The sequence below is a fragment of the Rhinolophus hipposideros genome (genome assembly GCF_964194185.1).
Source record: "Rhinolophus hipposideros genome assembly, chromosome: 16".
NCBI lineage: Eukaryota > Metazoa > Chordata > Mammalia > Chiroptera > Rhinolophidae > Rhinolophus > Rhinolophus hipposideros.
Window position 1 is genome coordinate 43,136,013 of NC_138062.1, and position 19,995 is coordinate 43,156,007.

A 19,995-nucleotide genomic window follows, 5' to 3' on the forward strand; every position below is an offset into this window, starting at 1 on the left:
TTCTGCTTGTGTATCCATAAGTCACATAAGTAGGGTTTATGCTATGAAGGGAGGCAAGCACTGCCTCGCTGTTTACTTTGCATTAAACAAAGAATAAAGGGCGTCTTTATTAAATTTTTAGCTTGGGAGCCCAAAGTTTCTAGCTAAGCTGAATTCCTGTAATCGGATTTTTCGAAATCATTATTGGTTCATTCAAAAAATATTCGAGGACCCACTATGTGTCTGTCTGGCACAAGGAGCTGTGGGTAATAACAAAAATAGCAACAACAACACGAGGCACAGTTCTGTCCTTGAGGGATTCGCAGTCCAACAAAAGCATGTGGACTGATAAAGAATAGTACCAGGGAGTCAATATAACCAAGGACTGAATGAGTGATTCAGAGAGCAAACGTTAGAAGGATAAGAAGAAATTTATATGGATGAGCTATTTAGGGGAGGGTGCTTCCTGGAGGAAGCCATGCTGTTTCTTTCCCCTTCTGTCATGAGTGTGCAAGAGATTCGCCTGTCTGATTGACCTGTGTGTCCCAGAATCTCACAGTGCCTGGGACATCATAGCACTCAACAGATATTTTTTGAATGAAATTGTCCCTAACACATAGAGAGAAGGGAAGAGAGAATTGACACTGGAATTCAAAGAATGACAGCAGCAAGACAGTGGGAAAAGCTCACTGGCTGGAAAAAGGGAAGGAGGGAATGAGATGGGATGATCAAGGAGTCTCTTGACCAGAGCCTAAGGCCTGGGGTATCACGTGAAGGTTCCTAGCAAGACCCGTGAGGACACTGTGGTCAGGGTGGGTGAACGGGCCAGTGGTGTGTTCACGTGGCCTGGGTCAGTGATTCACTCAGACTGAGAAGACACGCAGGGCCCATGGGAAATGACGGAATTATATGCCCTTCTCCTGTTTTCGCAATTGTCATGGCACACCTGACAGGAAAACAGAAGTGGGGATGGAAAGGTGGTGGAAGGATAGAAAAGGCCTTGCTGGGCAAAATGGGCTGAAGATAGAGGAAGACAGAGGGTGCAAAAGGCACGCAAGGCTTCTGGTCTGCAAACTGGAAGGGCTGGAGCCTCACCCGGTGAAAACAGGAAATGCCCAGGGCATCCTGGATGTGTTTGGTTTGAGGTGCTGAGGAAGGTACCATGCTAGCAGTTGGGAAAATGGATCTCTATCTAACAAGACATTTTTTGAAATGTCTTGAATAAAGGAAACTGCAGCCTTTGAGAGCAAGATGCAGGACGCTGTTAGAAGTAGAAAGGAGGGACTTGCTAAGTGAGCAGAAGTTGTGTGGATTAACCAGTCGTGCATTCTAGTTGGGATAGTGGCGGACTCACGTGTCCTTCATGGTTCTCTCACCCCCTCACTACTCCAAGAAGTCTGGGCTGATGTTCGATTACCACTTCTAAAGTATGGAGTTTCCTCAAAAAATTAAAAACAGAATTATGATCCAGCAATTCCACTTCAGGGTATTTATCCTAAGAAACCCAAACCACGAATTCAGAAAGACGTATGCACCCCTATGTTCATTGCAGCATTATTTACAATAGCCAAGAATATGGAAGCAACCTAAGTATCCATCAATAGGCAAATGGATAACGAAGATGTGGTACATATATACAATGGACTATTGGCCATAAAGAACGAAATCTTGCCATTTGTGACAACATGGATGAACCTAGAGGGTGTTATGCTAAGTGAAATAAGTCAGACAGAGAAACACAAATACCATATGATTTCACTTACATGTGGAATCAAAAAAATAAAATACAGGAACAAACTAAACAGAAACAAATTCATAGATGCAGAGAACATTTTGATGCTTGCCAGATAGGAGAGGGGTTGGCAGATGAGTGAAAAGGGGGAAGGGAGTAAGAGGTACAAATTGGTGGTTACAAAATAGTCATGGGTCGTGACAACATGGATGGATCTTGAGATTATTATGCTAAACGAAGTCAGACAGAAAAAGTCGAGAGCCATAGGATTTCACTCATAGGTGGGATATAAAACTGAAAGTGACAAACAAAACTCACAGACACAGACAACAGTTTAGTGGTTACCAGAGGGTAAGTGAGGAGGGGGAGAGGTAGAAGAGGGTAAAGGGGTCAAATATATGGTGGTGAAAGGAGAACTGACTCTGGGTGGTGAACATACAATGCAATGTATAGATGATGTATTACAGAATTGTACATTTGAAACCTATATAATTTTGTTAACTAATATCACCCCCAATAAATTTAGTTAAAAGAAAAATAGTCATAGGAATGTAAAGTACAGCATAGGGAATATAGTCAATAATACTGTAATAACTATGCATAGTTCCGGGTGGTTACTATTTGGGGGGATCACTTCATAAATTATATAAATGTCTAACCACTATGCTGTACACCTGAAACTAATATAATATTGAATGTTGACTGTAATTGAAAAATAAAAAAATATTTAAACAAACAATTTATTTAAAAAAAATAATGGTTTCTGGAGCAGAGGGAAGGAGGATCCTTGGGCTAAGACCTGGCCCTTGCAAACGTTCTTCCCTGGGGGGCAGTGGTGCTAGTGCTCAGTTTTCAGATAAATTGTGAAGTGCGTTGGAGGCTTCCTTGCTTTCTTGCCTTGCCTTCTCCTGTGTCTTCCTCTGATGCAATCTCCAACTAGACTTTCAAAACTAGTGATTTTTCCTCATTGGCGACAGCCCCACACTGTCACATTGTGGAATTTGCAAGTTATTCACCAAGCTGCAAATGTGAAATATTCAGGCACAAGACCAGAAGTCCAAGCTCTTCACCAGCCCACTGGCTGAAGCAGGCAGGTCCTGGTCTCACTGCACCTTGATTTTCCCTTTTGGAAGCAGGTGATAAGCGCTCCCAGTACTCAGGCCCTCCCTGGGGATGTGATTAGCGCTGAGTAGGGCAAGTCCAGAAAGTTCTGTGGATTCCCTGGAGGGAAGCCTTTTGGAGAGCTAGGTAAACTACTGTCTCTGGCAAGGGGGACAGCATTCAGGCTTTAATTTGAATTTTAAAATGTGCCAGACACTTTACCAGCTTCTGGGCTATCGGGCTTAATGTAAATCTAACAAGTCTAGAGAGCCCTTGGTTTGAAAAGAAAAATGTGTCTATGTTTTAATGTTTCAAATCCTCTCTTCTCTTTTGGAGTTGAACTTCTGGGGGAGGAAAAAAAAAAACCTAGCACTTGTGGTTATGGAAGGGATTCCACAGCAGTGAAGTAAGGAGGGAAGTGATGTGTGTCTGCCTGTGTTTTTCTACACAGAGGTCTCTGAGCGGCCTATGGGAGCTTGTTAGCTAGCAGTGAGTGCTGAACGTGAGCCATGCAGGGTTCCCCTGCCTCCCCAGGCCTGAGTCCAGGAGCAGCTGGGAGTCAGCTCTGCCCTCACGTACGAGCACTCGGGTCTGACTCACGGCTCCTCCAGGCGGGTGCAGGGTGGACTTTGCACAGCACTGGCCAGGCCCCAAAGGGACCACCTAGAAGCCAGAGCCCCAGGCCCTGCCCTATGTGGGTCGATTCTAAACCAGGCAGTGGACAGGGCATGGGTGGGGGGAGTGTGGGGGGGGAAGACCTCTCAGAGACCAGTGGTTACTAGTCTAGAGTGTGGGCTTGGAGTCAGAACTCAGTTTTCACCTTTGTTTGCCTACTAATTGGCTTTGTGACTTGGAGAAGTGGCAAAACCTTGCCAAGTTTTCTTGTTTTTTCCCCTGTAGTGTGGTATACCATTAGTCTTCTCACAGGCTGTCGTGGGAATTGATCAAGGGAATGGTCAGAAAGTTCTGAGCGCAGAGCCTGACGTGTAATGACGTGGTTGGTGTTTGATAAAATAAGGCCCCTTGCAGTCATTATTTTTCAGAGGAGAGGCAAGCCCTATGGTTGGGAGGAGGCAGGGTCCATGGAGGGGAGAGACTGTATTTTATTGAATGAATGAATGAGACTTGAGTCCAACAGAATGGAAAGGAGTTGGTTCTGTTGGACGGAGAAGAAACGACATTCCATTCTGAAGGAACAATGCGTATAAATAAGCCTGTCCTGACTGCTCCTCCCATGCTTTGGAGGGACAAGTTCCTCTGGCCCTGTCCTCCACCACATACGTACACAAACAGACGCACACTGCATACGAACAGAGACCTACACAACACAGTCACACAACCCTGCATGTACACATTGTCATGTGCGGCTACAGACAAGAGGCCCATCCCACAGAGACATATACAGATACACAGAGACACACACAGATACATACACACAAAGTTGGTGAAAGAACAAGGACAACGACACCTGTTCTAGCACTTTCTCTTCTTCAAGCCGCATTTCCCACATCCTAGAACCCACCTGACTTTCCCCACCAGTCGTGCTTCTGCTGAGCCTCTCCCCACACAGGGCCTTCCTCCTCCTACTGTCATAGCTGGGGTGCTGAGGTTCACATCTCCCCTTAGCCAGCCTGCACTGCTGCCCCATGGCAGGGTGGCAGGGGGGCGAGTGGGGGGCAAGATCTGTAAATGTAATGAAGTCTGTCCAGCTTGCTTGCCCTGTGAAGCCGCAGGGCTGATGCCACAGTGGTAACTTTCCTTCGGGCATTATGCATTACACGCTGGAATCCCAGCCCCGCCTCTGAGGTGGGAGGAGACAGGCCTGTTTAGACCTCAGGCCTTTTCATGGCTCACTCCTGTCCACGTGTCTTGGTGGCACGGGTCCTGTGGCCTGAATGGAAGTTGTAAAGAATCCAGGATCCAAGCTGGCCAAAATCATCCTGCCACTGGCGGCTTTCCTTCCGCTCTGCGTGGAAAGGAACCAGGGCCAAATGCCATCACTGCTGGCCCACATACTTTCCACTGCCCTGCAGGACTGGTGGAGCAGGGCCTGGCTTTGCACCCGAAAGCCAGTGGTGAGGAGACACGAATCCCTGGGCATCCAAATAATGGTCCTGTTCACCCTCATGGTTCATTTGCATCCTGGCTGGACAGGGACTTGGGCACTCGGGTCACCGGGTCCCTCCCTGCTCGCACCCCTGCCCAGCCCTACCTCTCCCTTCCTGGCCCAGCTCAGAGATCTTCTCACCTATACCTCAGGACTCCTGCCTCTAGATGGTCCTGGGGAGATAATTGGTGTCAACCAATTTCTCTTGTGGCAAATGTGGATGACAATAGCTATAAGCAGCTCGTTCTATTGACTGGAGACTAAGTGAGAGAAAGCACATAAAACCTTACTGCTGGGCTCACATACCGTAGCTGTTATTGATACATTGCAATTCATCAGATCTGAGCATAGATTTGGAGCTGGGCACAGTGAAGGGGTTGGATAGGGAGGTGGAATCAGTCATGATGGCCAGTGGGCACCTCACTAAGTGATTTGGGAATCACTCCATAGGTAAAGAGTGGGCAGTCAAGGGATGAGACTTTCTGGTGGCTGGCTCTGTGATGGATGGAGAAGGGAGATGGAGGCAGCGACTCAGGGAGCCTAGCAAGGGCTGGTGGTGGTCCCAAGGGGCAGGGGCAGCACAAAGATCTTCTCACCTGTACCTCAGGCACTGCTCCCCTAAGGCTTTTTGGAGGCCCCTGTCCTCCACCACATACGTACACAAACAGACGCACATTCCACACATACAGAGACCCACACAACACAGACACACAACCCTACATGTCCATATCATCTTGCGCAGATACGCACCAAAGGCCCATCCCACAGGCACATATACAGCTACAGACACACACACACACACACACACACACACACACACACACAAAGTTGGTGAAAGAACAAGGACAATGACACTTGTTCTAGCACTTTCTCTTCTCCAGGCCTCATTTCCCACATCCTAGATGGGCAGAGAGGAGGGGCTGGAAGTGGAAGATTCAGGAAGGAGCTTCCATCGTGTTTGAGGGCAGATTGGGTGAACCTTGGAAAAGCATAAACTCCAGGGTAGCACCCCATTCCTCTCACCCAGCTTAGCCTGTTGAGGCCCCTTGTCCTACCAAATCCCTAGGACTTGGGTGGAGGCCTGGGGCAGGGACATTGCCACTCTGTGTTGGGCTGTGGACAGGAGAGCCCTCACTGCAGTGAGGCAGGAGCCTGCCCCCCACACAGCCTCTTCCAACTCCTCCTGTCTAGTTCCTCCTTCTCTCACTCACCGCTGCAGAAAGATGAGTGGGGCTTGGAGTAGGAGGAGGCTTTTCAAGGGCCGCAACACATTCAGAATCTTTCCCTTCCTTGCCACAGATGTGTCTACCCCTACCTCCTGGTCCCCAGGTTGCCCCTCCCTGCTAAGCAAGCTGTGTTCCTGCACACAACTCCCTTCTCTCCTGAGATTTTTTCACTCAGGAATGTGGACCCTGGGGCATCAGGTGGTATGCAAGATGGCACCACTAGCATGAGGACAGCTGAGGCTCATCTGCCTGAAAGATTAGTGGGGAGACACACACACACACACACACACACACACACACAACTCACATGCATGCACATACATGCTTGGGAGTAAACTGCAAAATCCAAATTATTTTTGATATAGAACATGAAAATTCAAAGAACACGTTCTCTCTTCTGCTCTAATTTTGAGACTCCTGCAGGAGGAGGTGGTTGTCCTTTCCTCTCCAGGGTTTTTATGTAGGACAAAGGAGAAGCTGCTGGGACCCTCCACCCTCTCATGCATAATGCTTATCAAGTGTGGCTGTATGCTGTATGCTCCTGGGTAGCACCCATAACCCCTGCAGGGGTGGAGGCCGGCTAGCCGAGTGCCCTCCTGTCGTCACCTCTCCATGGCCAGACCTGGAAAGTAACCCGTGTCCTTCGGTGCCTCCTCCTTCCCAGAACCTGAATATCCAGGTGGAGGACATCCGGATCCGAGCCATTCTGTCCGCCTACCGCAGGCGCACCCCCGTGATGGAGGGCTACGTGGAGGTGAAGGAGGGCAAGGTCTGGAAGCAGATCTGTGACAAGCACTGGACGGCCAAGAATTCCCACGTGGTCTGCGGCATGTTTGGCTTCCCTGGGGAGAGGACGTATAACACCAAAGTGTACAAGTAAGAGGCCCACACGAAGCGCGGCTTCCTGGGCTGTCACCCAGGAAGAGTAAGCTCTTGCGGTGGGCGCTGAGCAGAGGGCATCCGTCATGGGCAAGCCTTACCTCTCAGGAACCACCACCTGTGGGAGACAGCCCCCACATAAATGACAAAGACAGAGGGAGGGGAGCTTATGACAGAGGTGAAGTGCAGGGAAAACCCACGTCTGAGTGCTGACATCCAGCTCAGTAACCAGGAGGCTGAACTAGGACAATACCCAGGCCGTGCGGGGCAAGGACCACATCAACTTAAGAAGAAATGTTTACTTGCCCTCAACAAATGATTAGTCTGAGAAATATGGAATTTGCAGCACCTGTTAGGAAGTTGAGAAACTGATCAATTCGATCAGTTATACCAATCCCAGTGAAATCTTACAGTGCTGTTTTGGTTTCCAGATTAATATCTCCCCTGGGGAAAGGAGTATGTAATAATGGGATTTAGAGTAATTTGCCCCGAGGGGTGTCCAGTGAAGGGGTTTCACCCCATGATAAGCTGGTGTCTATGGCATATTGGTTGGTAGTGGGGCCTTCCTATCTCCTCTTAGTAATGATAATAAGGATAATCTGTTTACTGAGTGCTTACCCTGTGCCAAGCTCTGTTCTTGATCACTTAACCCTCACAACACTAGGAAATAGTGTTTGATATTAGAGATGAGGAAACCAAGTTAAAGAGGGAAGTGGCAGCTTTAGGATCCAAACATAGGCTTCCAGCTAAGGGATCCATACTCCTACAGAGTGTAGACTCACAATTCTCCTTTTTTTTACTGATGTTCAGGTTCTTGGGTTCCCCGACATAGAAATCGAGAGGAAACCCCAGAAAAATTTCCAGGCTGATTTTATTAAGCTTATGCTTGAACACAAAGGAGACAGCACACGGGAACAGAAGGTCCTCTCAACTGATTCGAGGGCTGGCTCTGCTTGGCTGCTTTTATGAGCTGGGGACAAAGTCTTGTGGAAAGGGTGGGTTTTTGAAAACAGAAGGCATTTTGAAAGTGGCGGGTTTTCTCTGCCTGTTACGTTGCCTGGTAACCATGTTCACGCCTGCGCTGGTGGGCAAGATGGAGGACTGCTCATTATCGCCACCCCAGGAAGGTCGTATAGCGGACAAACCTTGATCAACTGCACATGCAGAATAGTGGTTTTGACATCTGTATGGAAGTAAACAGTGGGAAGGGAAATGAAATCAGCTACTTCTGCATTTTTGCGTAGGGAGTGATAGGGTGGTGGCATTCCTTCGCCCCCGACCCAAGTCTCTATTCTGTCTCACTTTTAAGCCAGAGGAAATCAGGAGACCTGGGATCTAGCCCCAGCTGTCCCTCCAGATCCCTGGGGTTAGAGCAGCCTGCAGGTCCATGGGCTTGGCGTGGCCACCTTGGGTTAGAGCCCTCAGCCCACCATGAGGCTGATGCTCCTGGCTGTGCTGCTCAGCTGGGAGGGCTCACTATGCCCCACCCCAACCTGGGGCTGATCCTAGCTGTGAATCCCACCCCAGCCACTCTTGGACATAGCCCGGACCTTCCTATTTGCAGCAGGGGTCCTGGTCCTCTGAATACTTTGGAGAACTCCCGCCAGCTGGCCAGCTCCTTCCCTAGGGATGCTTTCTCAGTTTTTCCTACCAATTGGAGCCAAGAAAAGCACCCCCCCACACACACACACTCCTGACAGGTTCCCACCTGACTTCCCCACAGTACCCCAGCCTGGCAGCTGGTCTGAGTCCAGTTCTAGGCCTGGGAAGGCTGCCATCAGCCCTGCCTGGGACAGAATGGGGTGCCTGAGGCCAGGAAGTATGTGATTGTTCAGAAGGCATCTGAAAGCCATCTCCCCAACTGCAGGCCATCCAAAGTTTTTTTCCTGATTTTGAGGAGGGATCTCAGATCTATTTTGGCCACTGGGCCCCAGGCAATCTGCTCAGTGCTGGGTTTGAAACCACCCTCCCTGCTCCTCCCACCCTCCAAATCTGTAGTGTTGTTTTTTTTTCAAAAGCAGGTAGGAAAGGGCTTCAAAGGCTGGGAGCATCCACAAGGCTGAGTGGTGTTCTCAACCAAGGGCATTGGAAACCAGCTGCTCTTCCCAACCTCTAGCTGGAGATGGAATGGAGGGGCAGGCTGGTGGGGCAAAACCTTCCTGGCTGTCTCTACCATTTAGTGTTAATTTCTGGGGCTCACAGTTGGGTGCCCAAAGAGAAAGGTGTGCTGGGAAGGGTTTTCTGTGCCATGGTGGTACTGGTAGGGGCCGAGATGGCAGCTGGCTGGAGGAAGCTGTTAGCAACGAGCAAGGACTCCCAGGGCATGGGTCAGCCTCAGAGGTCACCTGGTCCAAGCTGGCTTCAGTATGCATGACGGGAAACTCAGGCCTGAAGGGCAGTGGACTTGGAGGTCACAGAGCTTGCTCCTGCCAGAACCTGCAGGGCTACTCTAGGAAGAACTCTCCACACTGCTGCCTCTACCTTCAGACCTGTTCCAACGTGGCCACTCAGCCCAGGCCACCACCATAAGGCTTGCTGTTAGTCTGAGAGCTGGGCCCGGGCTGGCCTGGGAATGGGGTGTCTGTGAGCCCTACTCAGAATTTGACCAAAACAGAAGCCTGGGAGCTGGAGAGAGGGTCTCATCCTGCATGGTTCCTGAATCCCTGACTTCCAGAACATCTTTCCCCATCTCCCTTTTACCCTTCCCACAGCCTGTCCCTGCAGTTGCTGACATCACCTCCCTGAGGCAGGGGAGGTGGCCTCCAAGGGAGACCCTTCTCTGTCTGAAGAAAATGGTTTTCAAAGTAATTCTCCCTCTGGGATGGGGTTAGTAATGTCCATGCATCCACCATGCCCCTTAAGGAATTTTACAACCTTGGAAATTCTTCCACCTTGGCTCCCTCTGTTAGCCTGCAGGTCTGGTGGCCACTCAGAGGCCTCGGAGTAACCCCTAAGGCTGGACTGCAGCCCTTCCTCAGAGCCTCTGCTAGCTACCCCCTCCCCCAAATCAGAGAAATCCAGTGGTTTATCCACATGTCCCCAGAGGCCTCTGTGCCCATGGGCCTGCCTGAGTGGAGTCTGGGACTCTCCAGTGTGGGCTGCTTTGCTATGAGCTAACTTCTACGCTGGGCTAGGGAGCTGGGCATATACCTTGAAGCCAATGAAGCTGAAAGCCTCAGGGCCCATCCCTGGGGCAGCAGCATTTCATATTGCAGTCTTTTTCTTCTTCTTAACGCAGGATCCCACTATTGATATTGATTTACTGACACAAGCTTGTTAAGCAGGGATTCGGTGTCTAGTGTTGCATCTTGAGAGTTCAGAAGTGTTCTGGTTGGTTGGTTGGCTGGAACATGGACCAAAAAGCCATGAGTAAAATGGAAATGGCAGCCTCCTTTGGTTTCATGTAGAGGAAGGGATTCAAAGGCTTAGGGAGATTGGAAGGTTAGAATGGATTTGTCATTTGAGACTCATTTGAGACTTACCATGTTTCCCAGAAAATAAGACCTAGTCGGACAATTAGTTCTAATGCTTCTTTTGTAGCAAAAATTAATATAAGACCCTGTCTTATTTTACTATAAGACCGGGAATATAATATAATATAATATAATATAATATAATATAATATAATATAATATATAATATAATAATATAATATAATACCAGGTCTTATTTTACTATAATATAAGACTGGGTCAATATAATATAATATAATATAATATAATATAATATAATATAATATAATATAATGTAATACATATACCAGGTCTTATATAATAGAAAATTGGTCTTATTTTACTATAAGATCTGGTCTATATAATATAATATAATATAATACCGGCTCTTATATTAATTTTTGCTCCAAAAGATGCAAAAAAGATACAGACAATTAGAGCTGATTGTCTGGCTAGGTCTTATTTTTGGGGAAACGGTACTCACCAACCCTGAGAGGGTCCAGAGGACACACCTTTCATCACAACTGAGGAATAACTCTGTCAGAAAAGTCTCCGAATCCTTCATGAGCTCTGTGATCGCTCTTCCCTGTAGGCCAGACCTCACAGTCGGACTGTAGTCACTGAATTAGGAAGCCGAAATCAATTACCCAGATGATCCTAAGGTGGCAGCAGCCAAGCGGCAGCCCCTAACCGCCCAAGACAAGGTGGGCGTGGTTATGGAATGGAGAGCACCGTCAAAGCATCAAAGCAGCCGTCAGAACAGTCTAACCTGTGCAGCAGTACTGCATTGGCTAGTTAATTATGGTGTTCCTGGAAGAGCAGTACAGTCATGCACTGCTTAACGAGGGGGATGCCTTCAGAGAAATGTGTCATTGCGTGATTTCTTTGTTGTGTGAACGTCACAGAGTGCACTCACGTGAACCTAGATGGTATAGCCCACGCTACAGGTAGGCTGTGTGGTACGCCACCGTCACACATGCAGTTCATCATTGACTGAAAGGTCGTTCTGTGGTGCATGGTAGAGAGCAAGCCTAATAATTCTTACGTGTTCTGTAGAAGAAAAGTTCTAGGTCAAGTGAACAAGAGTCTAACCTGAATCATACAAACAGAAAGTCATGGCTCTCAATCAATTCCCAGACTTGAGCCAGTTTACAGATCCAGAACCCATCAAATGAAGAGGAGGCTGGGTCCCCTTGAGGAAGGACCCCAGTTTACTGCTAAAATTTTATACCGTTAATCTTTCTTCCAGCCTTCCCCAAGTGGACATAGGACCTTTTACCAGGATAACTGTACATTGGTAAAGAGGAAATAATCAGAACTTTGGGGGACTACTGGACACTGGCTATGAACTAACAACATTGATTCAGGAGACCTAAATGTCGCTGTGTCAGACCAGTCAGTGTAGGGGCTTCTGGAAGTTAGGCAGTCAGTGCAGTTTTAGCTCAGGTCCGTCTCACAGTAGCCCACTGGGTCCCAGGAACCATCCCATGTAATTTCCCTACTTCTGGAATGACTAATTCGAACAGACATACTCAGCAGCTGGCAGAATCCCTGCAAAATCTGGCTTCCTCTTGGCTCGGGGAGAGCTAGCAGGACTTTTTATTTTTAGTTGAATCAGTCCAGCCCACTGTTCTTCCTGCTACCCAGCCACAGGCCTGGACACCTCTGTCTCAAGCAGGCTTCCCACTCGGCCAATGGTTTTCCCATAACTTCAGCCCCTCTCCAATTACCAAGGTCTAGAGTGGGCTGTTCATCTATCCTCCCCTGAGCTCATATCTGCACCCTCTGGGATCTGTCCAGAGTGAATCATGGGGGAGAGGTGAGTGCTGCATGGTGGGAGCCTGTGGAAGGTCAGGACGCATTCCTGAGAGCTGATGTAAGACGGAGGCAGGGCCGCCTGGGGAAGGCATGAGTGTTCTGTTTGCTGTGAGTACTTCGCTCTATATTAAGAGATCAGTACATGTGTTCCTGGGAAAGGGTGGTATTCTCTGAAAGCTAAGAGCAAAAGGATTCTCCAAGCCAGTGAGAGCTGACCAATCCTTGTGCAGCTGACACCCCCAAGTGTGTTCTCTCTCCTGGTGTGGGATGTCGTGGGGAACAAGTTGGAGCTTGTAGTTCCAAGTGCAGGGGCTTCCAGGAAGTGGGGAGGGACAGTGGTTCTTGGAATTATTAGCATTCCTCCACTCTGGGCTGCAGCTCTGCTGAGCACATATCTTGAATTTTCCAGGATAGTCCTTTTTTTTCAGGGATTCTGTGTCATTGTGCCCACACATGCATTAGAATTGTTTCGAGTCTCATTTTTTGGTTAAGGACAGATATTGGTGGTGTCTGTAGGGTTTTTCCTTCCTCTGTTTTTATATCCCATTCACTTCGAGACAAAGCAGAAACTTCCAGACCTGCCGGACCCAGAGAACAGAACCTCGGTTCTGCCCCTTTCAGGGGCCAGACTGCCCTGGAAGGCCCTGTCTGGCTCTCTCGGGCATCTCACTGTGTTCTGTGAAGCTGAGACAAGCACACAGACCAGACCTTAAAGAACTAAGATAGCATGAGAGGACAGGGTGTCTTCTCTGCCATCCGACATCACAAAACCCACCATCACTCAAAACCCAGTTCAAACCCTACTCTTTCCTGAAGTCCTCCATCATCACTGCAGCCACAGGGAGCTCTCCCTTTTCTTATCTCTTCTTTTTTTCCTTTATCCAATACAGTATGTATTTTATAAACACTTATGTAGCCCTTCCGATGTGCTGGGCACGGCAGTTAATGCTTTATAAGTATTAACTCATTTAATTTTCCTAACAATCTTATCAATTAGATCCTATTGCTACTTCTAACTTGGAGGTGGGGAAACTGAAGCACAGCAAGCTTTCTGTTAGCCATTTCATGACTCATTGGTTTGGTTATTTTAGAAAAAACTTTGACTCGCCTTGATCCATATTTTGCCTTCCAAAAAAAGGATAGGTGATACAGGCCAAGAGCTTCCCTAGGACATGGTGTGGTGACAACCTCAGCCTCACTGCTTCCTGGGTGAAGATTTGATAAGGTCTGTGGCTGAGTTTCATCACCATTATAATTTCCATTACCACGAAATTATACTTTGATTCAGCAGACGAGGTCATTTTAGACTGTTCTCATTATATTTACACCTGTAATCTTATATATCCTTGGGAGAGAGTTTAACTGTCAAGCTATGATGTTCATTGACAGGGGAATAAAGGCAGGGAATGACAACAAATGTCGAAATTATCTGGAGAGTGTAGGTGACCAACCACCGTGGTCAGTACTGAAGGCTTTCCTAGGACCAAGGGTATTTATAGGCTTTAGTATTATCTCACCATGCTTAGTTCCTTATCTCCTATGTAAGCTGCCTGGTGGCAGGAGGTCACGTCCCCCTTCCAGGTCCTGCCCAGCACATGAGCCAACATGAGTGAGGCGTTCAGTGGGTGTTTGTGGGTGCGCTGTGTAGACCCCCATCTGTGAAGCATGACCGAGCTCCAAGAACAGGGACCATGGCCACCCGTTTCCTCCACAAGATCCCACGCAGCCAGCACAGTGACTGGCCCAGGGCAGGTGCCCAATGTCTAGTTGTGGAAGGAAGGAAGGGTGGATGCTATGACACTCCGGTCACCTGCCCCCTCCCGCACTCTGCAGAATGTTTGCTGCCCGGAAGAAGCAACGCTACTGGCGTTTCTCCATGGACTGCACGGGCACGGAAGCCCACATCTCCAGCTGCAAGCTGGGCCCACAGGTGTCACGGGACCCCGTGAAGAATGTTACCTGTGAGAATGGGCTGCCAGCTGTGGTGAGTTGTGTGCCTGGCCAGGTCTTCAGCCCTGATGGACCCTCAAGATTCCGGAAAGCCTATAAGCCAGAGGTGAGGATGGAACAGGAGTCTGGCCACTTGGCACCTAGGGTCGGGTGGTGGTGGTTAAGGGAGCAGAGACCTCCAGGAGAAAGTGAGGAGAGCCGGCCCCAACTCAGACCCCTTTGCTAGGGGGCAGGAAGGTGGAGAAACCTGTCAGGGCCAGCCTCACCAGTAGATGCCATATCTAGGGTGTGACAGGCAGCTGAGACCCTGCCCCCATTCATTAACACCCCCCCCATCCTTCCACCACTGCTGCTCCACTCTGAGACCAGAGTCCCCTCTGTGGAGGACATTCACTGTCTGCTGGCATGAAACGGGGGTGGGGGACATCTTGTGCTTCTGCACAATTCTCAGGGGACAAAGCGTTCTGTAGCTTTGGGAAATGTGGTACAACTCTCAAAAGCACATGAACTCAGCTACCAAGGTTTTCAAACATGTTTTGATGTATTCTTCAGCAGAAAGGATAAAAATTTTAAAAAGCTTTTACAAAGAAAAAATGAACACCTGCCATTACCGTGCCTATGTCCTCTGTACCCGTTAGTCACATTGTGTGTGCTCCAACACCTGTGTGTGTACATGCGTGAGTGTAGGCGGGAGATGCAGTGCACATCAGCTCACATAAATTAACTCCCCCTTTGCAACAGGCCGATTTCTTAGGACAAGTGAGCTATCCCAACCATGGCAGGCTTGACGCAGCCTCTGAAAAAGTTAAAGGAAAGCCTTGAAAATTATGAAGAGGCTTTCCTTTTTCCCCACCCTGCTTTTTTCATAGATCCACCAAAGGGTCTCTGAGATTTGCGTGTTCTGGAAACTGCTAACATGGGGCCAGTGGGTGGGAATAGCACATGGCAGAGGGGAGGGAAGGGTAGGAAAAAGCGTTGATCATTTATTAGGGAATGATTCCCTGTGCCAGATAAAACCTCGGAACTTAGTAATCAGGCAGCTGGGCAGGGGTGAGTTCCAAGTCAGCTCTAACCATGGCAGGGGTAAGAGGAGGGGGGAAGGTCGTGATGGGGGCAGATGGTCTGCCCAGGCGGTGGGGTGGGAGGAGCAGCCACTCCCCAAATCTGGCAGCATCATTCTGTGTCTCCTTTTCCCTCTCCCTGCCTGTGCTCTCCTCTTGCCCCTCTGCCCTCTCCACCCCTTCCCACCAACATTAATGACCGGCTCTTGGAACAGGGGTAACAATACTCATCCATTGGGAAAGGAAAACAAGGGTAGGAGCCAGATAAACCACATCGGGGGCCTTTCCCAGGCAAGGGGTGGTATATTTGGACAAAAGAAACCGAAAACGAAAGGAGTGAAATGAATGCTGCAGCCTGGTCATCAACCCCAGGGTGTGGGATCTGGAGGGACTTCCTGGCACTTTCAGCAGCAGCCGGCCCTGCCCCCTCAGTCCCCACAGGGTCCTCCAATGTGCACAGACCTGCCCACGTAGCACATGTGTGCAACCCGGTGACACAGGCACCCCTGGACGGTGGCAGAGCCCCCAGCTGCCCCACCACACCTTCACTTGGTCCCCTTCCATGCGATTGGACCACCATATCCTGTCTATGGCCTCAGCCTAAGCCTCTGAGCTTTCTTCATGTATCACCCAGAATACCAGGTCCTACTGTTTGGAAATTCTTCTTACTGTGTGGTTTAAAGCAAACGAATCAAGTTTATACCAAACCAATTTTTCTGAAAAAGAGCAAGAGAGCCTTACATCATATTTTCCCTTGGTTTCTTTTTTTTCCTCCAGGGCCAAATGACTCTGCCCGGCCACTACAGGCTGCGGCGAGGTTTTTGGCACTTTGCCTCCATGAAGCTTGGGTCATGGATGGTCTGGTCCATGGGATGGGGGCCCTGGCATCCCGCTAGACAGCTTGGGAAGGGTGGTGGGAGAAGGGAGGGGTCACAGTCTCCAGCAAATGGGCTCGAGCCAACAGTTTTACTTGTTTTGTTTTCCTTAGCTAGAATCAAGATCCCTGAAGTCAGGGGGTGTTTGGCACTGGCCCCAGTCCCTCTTCTCCTCCCCGTAGTGCCAGGGTCAGAGCAGTCCCTGAGGTCTGTAAAACTGGGTACTGTCACAGCACCCACCCTGCCATGGTAACCACGAGGCTCAGTTGGTGGAGAGAGAGATGTGGCCAAGTGGGAGCCTCAGCTGGAGGATGGAGACACAGGGTCTTGTTTGATCCTTTGCCCCTCAAAGTGGCTGGTATATGTGAATGTCTGAAAAACACCACCTCCAGCCAGGCCTGCTTTGGCCAGGCCATGGTGGGGGGGCAGAGCAGCGAAGGGAGTCCCAGGCTGAGGACGACATTGGTCAGATTAGAACAATGACTGGTGTGACCAACACATGTAGAACAGCTGCACAGGTCACACCTTACTCCCTCTGCGTGGAAGCCAATGAGTGTCAGCAGTGACTCAGAGCCTTGACGCCCTCTGAGTCTCCCACCCCAACACACACACGCACAGGTGCACACACACACACACCCCACGCATGCATGCACAGAGACCGGTGCAAACCAGGTTATGTGGGCAGATAGAGTCAAGTGACCCGGCTCCCATCTTGTAAGATGTGGGGTTAAGGTGCTGGTGGAAGGTGGCTTTTACGCCTGTGCAGTTAAATAGACCCGATAGGTGAGAAGGCTTCCAGGCTGTCAGTGAGCAGTTGGGGTATTTAAACTGTAACTGCCTACCCTGTCTGCGTATCTGGTGCGGCTGCATCTTCTGAAGATGGGGCCGATTTGGACTTGGAGTAGAGTGAGGGGCAGCAGGAGCAGAGTGGTGGCCAGGCAGGTGCCCAGCTCCGGGGCAGCGTGAGGCTTCCCTATCCCCTTGCAGCGCCCGTTCTCTAAGTCCTAGCCGTCCCCGTGAGCCCCCACGCTCCTGCCTCTCACCGGCGTGCAGAGCAGGATCCTTGCAGTACAGTCTGTTTAGTGCCCCGGAGTTCCTGCAGGGCTAGTGTGCAGCACTCTGTTATCAGCCAGGTAGAATGATGGTCCATCTGGAATCCGCAGACTTGGGATGGGAGGATAGGAGCTTCTTCCTGTAGCTCAAAAGCTTGAGGTTCTGGGTGAGGGGTGGAGGTAAGTGCTCGTGGTAGGTCCTTGAGCCAGGCCTGGGTTGGGGTAACAAGCTAGTGAGGGTCCCAGTGGGCATTCCAATTGTCCAGGACTAAAGCTCCATGAGAGGCTGCCAAGGGAGCTTGCAGCAGAGCTGACCATGCAGAGTGAGTGTCTCCTGCCTCCCCCCGTCCACCCACACACACACAAATCTAGTGTAGTTTCAGTTCCTGGCCTGGCTGCCTAGGCTTGGAGCAGGGGTGGTTGGGCAGGGAGGGGAATGGACAATGACTGCCCGCTGAACGTGCATCAGCTTCTGCGCTCAGCAGGACCGTGTGTTTCTTCAGCAACCCCTGGTGCGGTTAAGAGGCGGTGCCAACGTCGGAGAGGGTCGCGTGGAAGTGCTCAAGAACGGAGAATGGGGTACCATCTGCGACGACAAGTGGGACCTGGTGTCTGCCAGCGTGGTCTGCAGAGAGCTGGGCTTTGGGAGTGCCAAAGAGGCCATCACTGGCTCCCAGCTGGGGCAAGGTAAGGCATGGGGAGGACTCCTATGGCCTCTCTTCACAGAGAGCATGGCGTGGGAGCCCAGCCTAGCTGGCTGGTCTGCTGCTTTCCAGGCTCTTCTTGCTTCTTCTCCTGCCTCCAGCAACTGCTGCTCTTAGAGAATCCCAGACCTCGCCCTGGGGAAGTCAGAGTTGGAAGGGCCTTAGGGAAGAGAGTCCCCTGACGTGGATTTGTAAGCTAAGGCCCAGAGAAGGGACTAAGTGACCAAGATGAGACTACGTATGGGCAGCCAATGAATACTTTAATGGAGGTCTCCCACCCTCTAACCCAGGGCTCCCACTGCCCCACAGAGAAACTGGGAATCTCAGGACCCTCCCTGAGGAGAGGACCTCAGGATTCATCAGGCTATGGACCACCCTGGGCACAAAGAGTCCCAAATGTCCTCTGACTTTTCCATTCTGGCACAGCCCTGAAAACATTCTCTCCATGCCACCGGAGACTGGGAACAGTATGCCCCTCCTTCTATAAATGTCATGAGACCCTAAGGAGAAGGGGCCTGGTTTTTATTAAGTGTCCAGAAAAAAATCTCCCATTTGAGCAAAGAACAAAATATAGGAGGCTTTCGAGCGGGTCAGTCCATTGAGAGCAATGTTGTGAATGTGACATGACAAGACAACGGACAGTGTGTCCTCTCCCACTGAGCCCGTGAAGATCACTGACCTGTGCAAGCCCTGGTCCTTCAGAAGGAGGGTCTCCTCCCAGACTCAGCAGCACAATGAGTGCCCAGCCTTTCCCGAAGAACTGTGGCCTGAGCAAGGGAAATCAGTCATCTCCCGGAATCTTTTCAGTGTTGACCAGCAGGGGGGCTGCTGTGGATCAGGGGCTGCCTGCTGGGAGGGATTGTGGAGGAGGGACAGTGGGTTGCAGATGAGGGGTGGGGTGTCCTTGCCTGTGGAGAGGAGATGTTTCCGTGCTGTCAGACCTAGGGCCATTGCCCACAGAAAGGAATGTGGTGAGGTCACAGATCACCACAGAAAATCATACACCAGTGGACTGGAGAGTCCTGGAATCCGACGGCACTGTTGGAGGGGAGCTTAGGTCATCCTGAGATAAGGAATTTGAGGCTTAGGAGAACAAGCCTGAGGTCACCCCAATAGTTAGTGGTAGAGAAAGACTGAAAACCCAGCCTTCTGACTCTCAGCTTTGGGCTTCTCCCTCTACACCCACCTTCGCCCAGTCCTACTCACATTCGGAATACCGCTCTACCTCGGCTTTCTAGTCCCTGCAAGCCTCCTGGGTGTGCACCAAAGTTTGGAATCTAGGCTGGACTTGAACACCGCAGCTGGCAGCCTTTTAGGGCCCATGACCATCCTCCTTCTCCTCTGTCATGGTGAGCCATTCAGGCTTCCCTTAGATCTCATAGATTCCCACAGGGTGTTTTCCTGATTGGTTGATGTGATGGTCTGTGCTCTCCCAAGGCCCACAGGAAAGACACCACTCATTCTGAAGGATAAACAAGCACTGGATGACATAAACATTCCATGTCTCCTGGGTGTGTGTTATTTGACCTAATTATTTCACTGCCCAGAGCAGCCAAAGTTTTCTGAGTTTTCCAAGCCTGCAGAACTCTGGCCAAAAGAGACGCTGGGCATGTTCAATGCTGTCCCTGAAAGAACCAATGGATAATTGATTATCTGCTGCCATGCCAAGCAGGGTCAACACCAGTGGGCAGAAAGGGAGAAGGCCACATCCAATGTCAAGTCACAGAGCAGACGATTCAGTCCCTCAGTCCTGGATCTGGCTGGTGAACCAAGGGACCACACCCGAATCAAGGGCAATGAACAGGCAAGGACTGAGAGCTGGGCCATTTGAGGCCCAGTCCTGATCCCGCCACTTATTTGCACGGTGACCTTGAACAACCTTCTGGGCCTCAGAGTCTTTACTGGATTCATGATGTCTGAGATTCTACCTGGCTCCAGCCTCCTGTGATTCTCTGAAACTGGTTCTTTTAACCAGGATGGATGTCAGGTCAGAGTCAGGCCCTGTGCTTTTCGCTGTGGAACCCCTGCATACATCTGAACTCCAGTTATCTGTTTACGC

The 19,995-nt window shown here is 50.0% G+C and overlaps 1 protein-coding gene across 3 annotated transcripts in view; it reads left to right on the plus strand.

The window, feature by feature from the left end:
- LOXL2 (lysyl oxidase like 2) overlaps window positions 1–19,995 on the plus strand; it is a gene marked incomplete at its 5' end in the record, with an annotated part of 95,268 nt that overhangs the window by 45,457 nt on the left and 29,816 nt on the right. The window contains 3 exons of one of the 3 annotated variants that reach the window (XM_081076972.1): window positions 6,810–7,021; window positions 14,128–14,350; window positions 17,736–17,919. In XM_081076972.1, coding sequence (XP_080933098.1) covers window positions 6,810–7,021; window positions 14,128–14,350; window positions 17,736–17,919 — 619 coding nt within the window. Of the gene's footprint in view, window positions 1–6,809; window positions 7,022–14,127; window positions 14,351–17,714; window positions 17,920–19,995 lie in introns of all 3 variants that reach the window. The other 2 variants (XM_081076970.1, XM_081076971.1) reach the window with 2 other exon arrangements.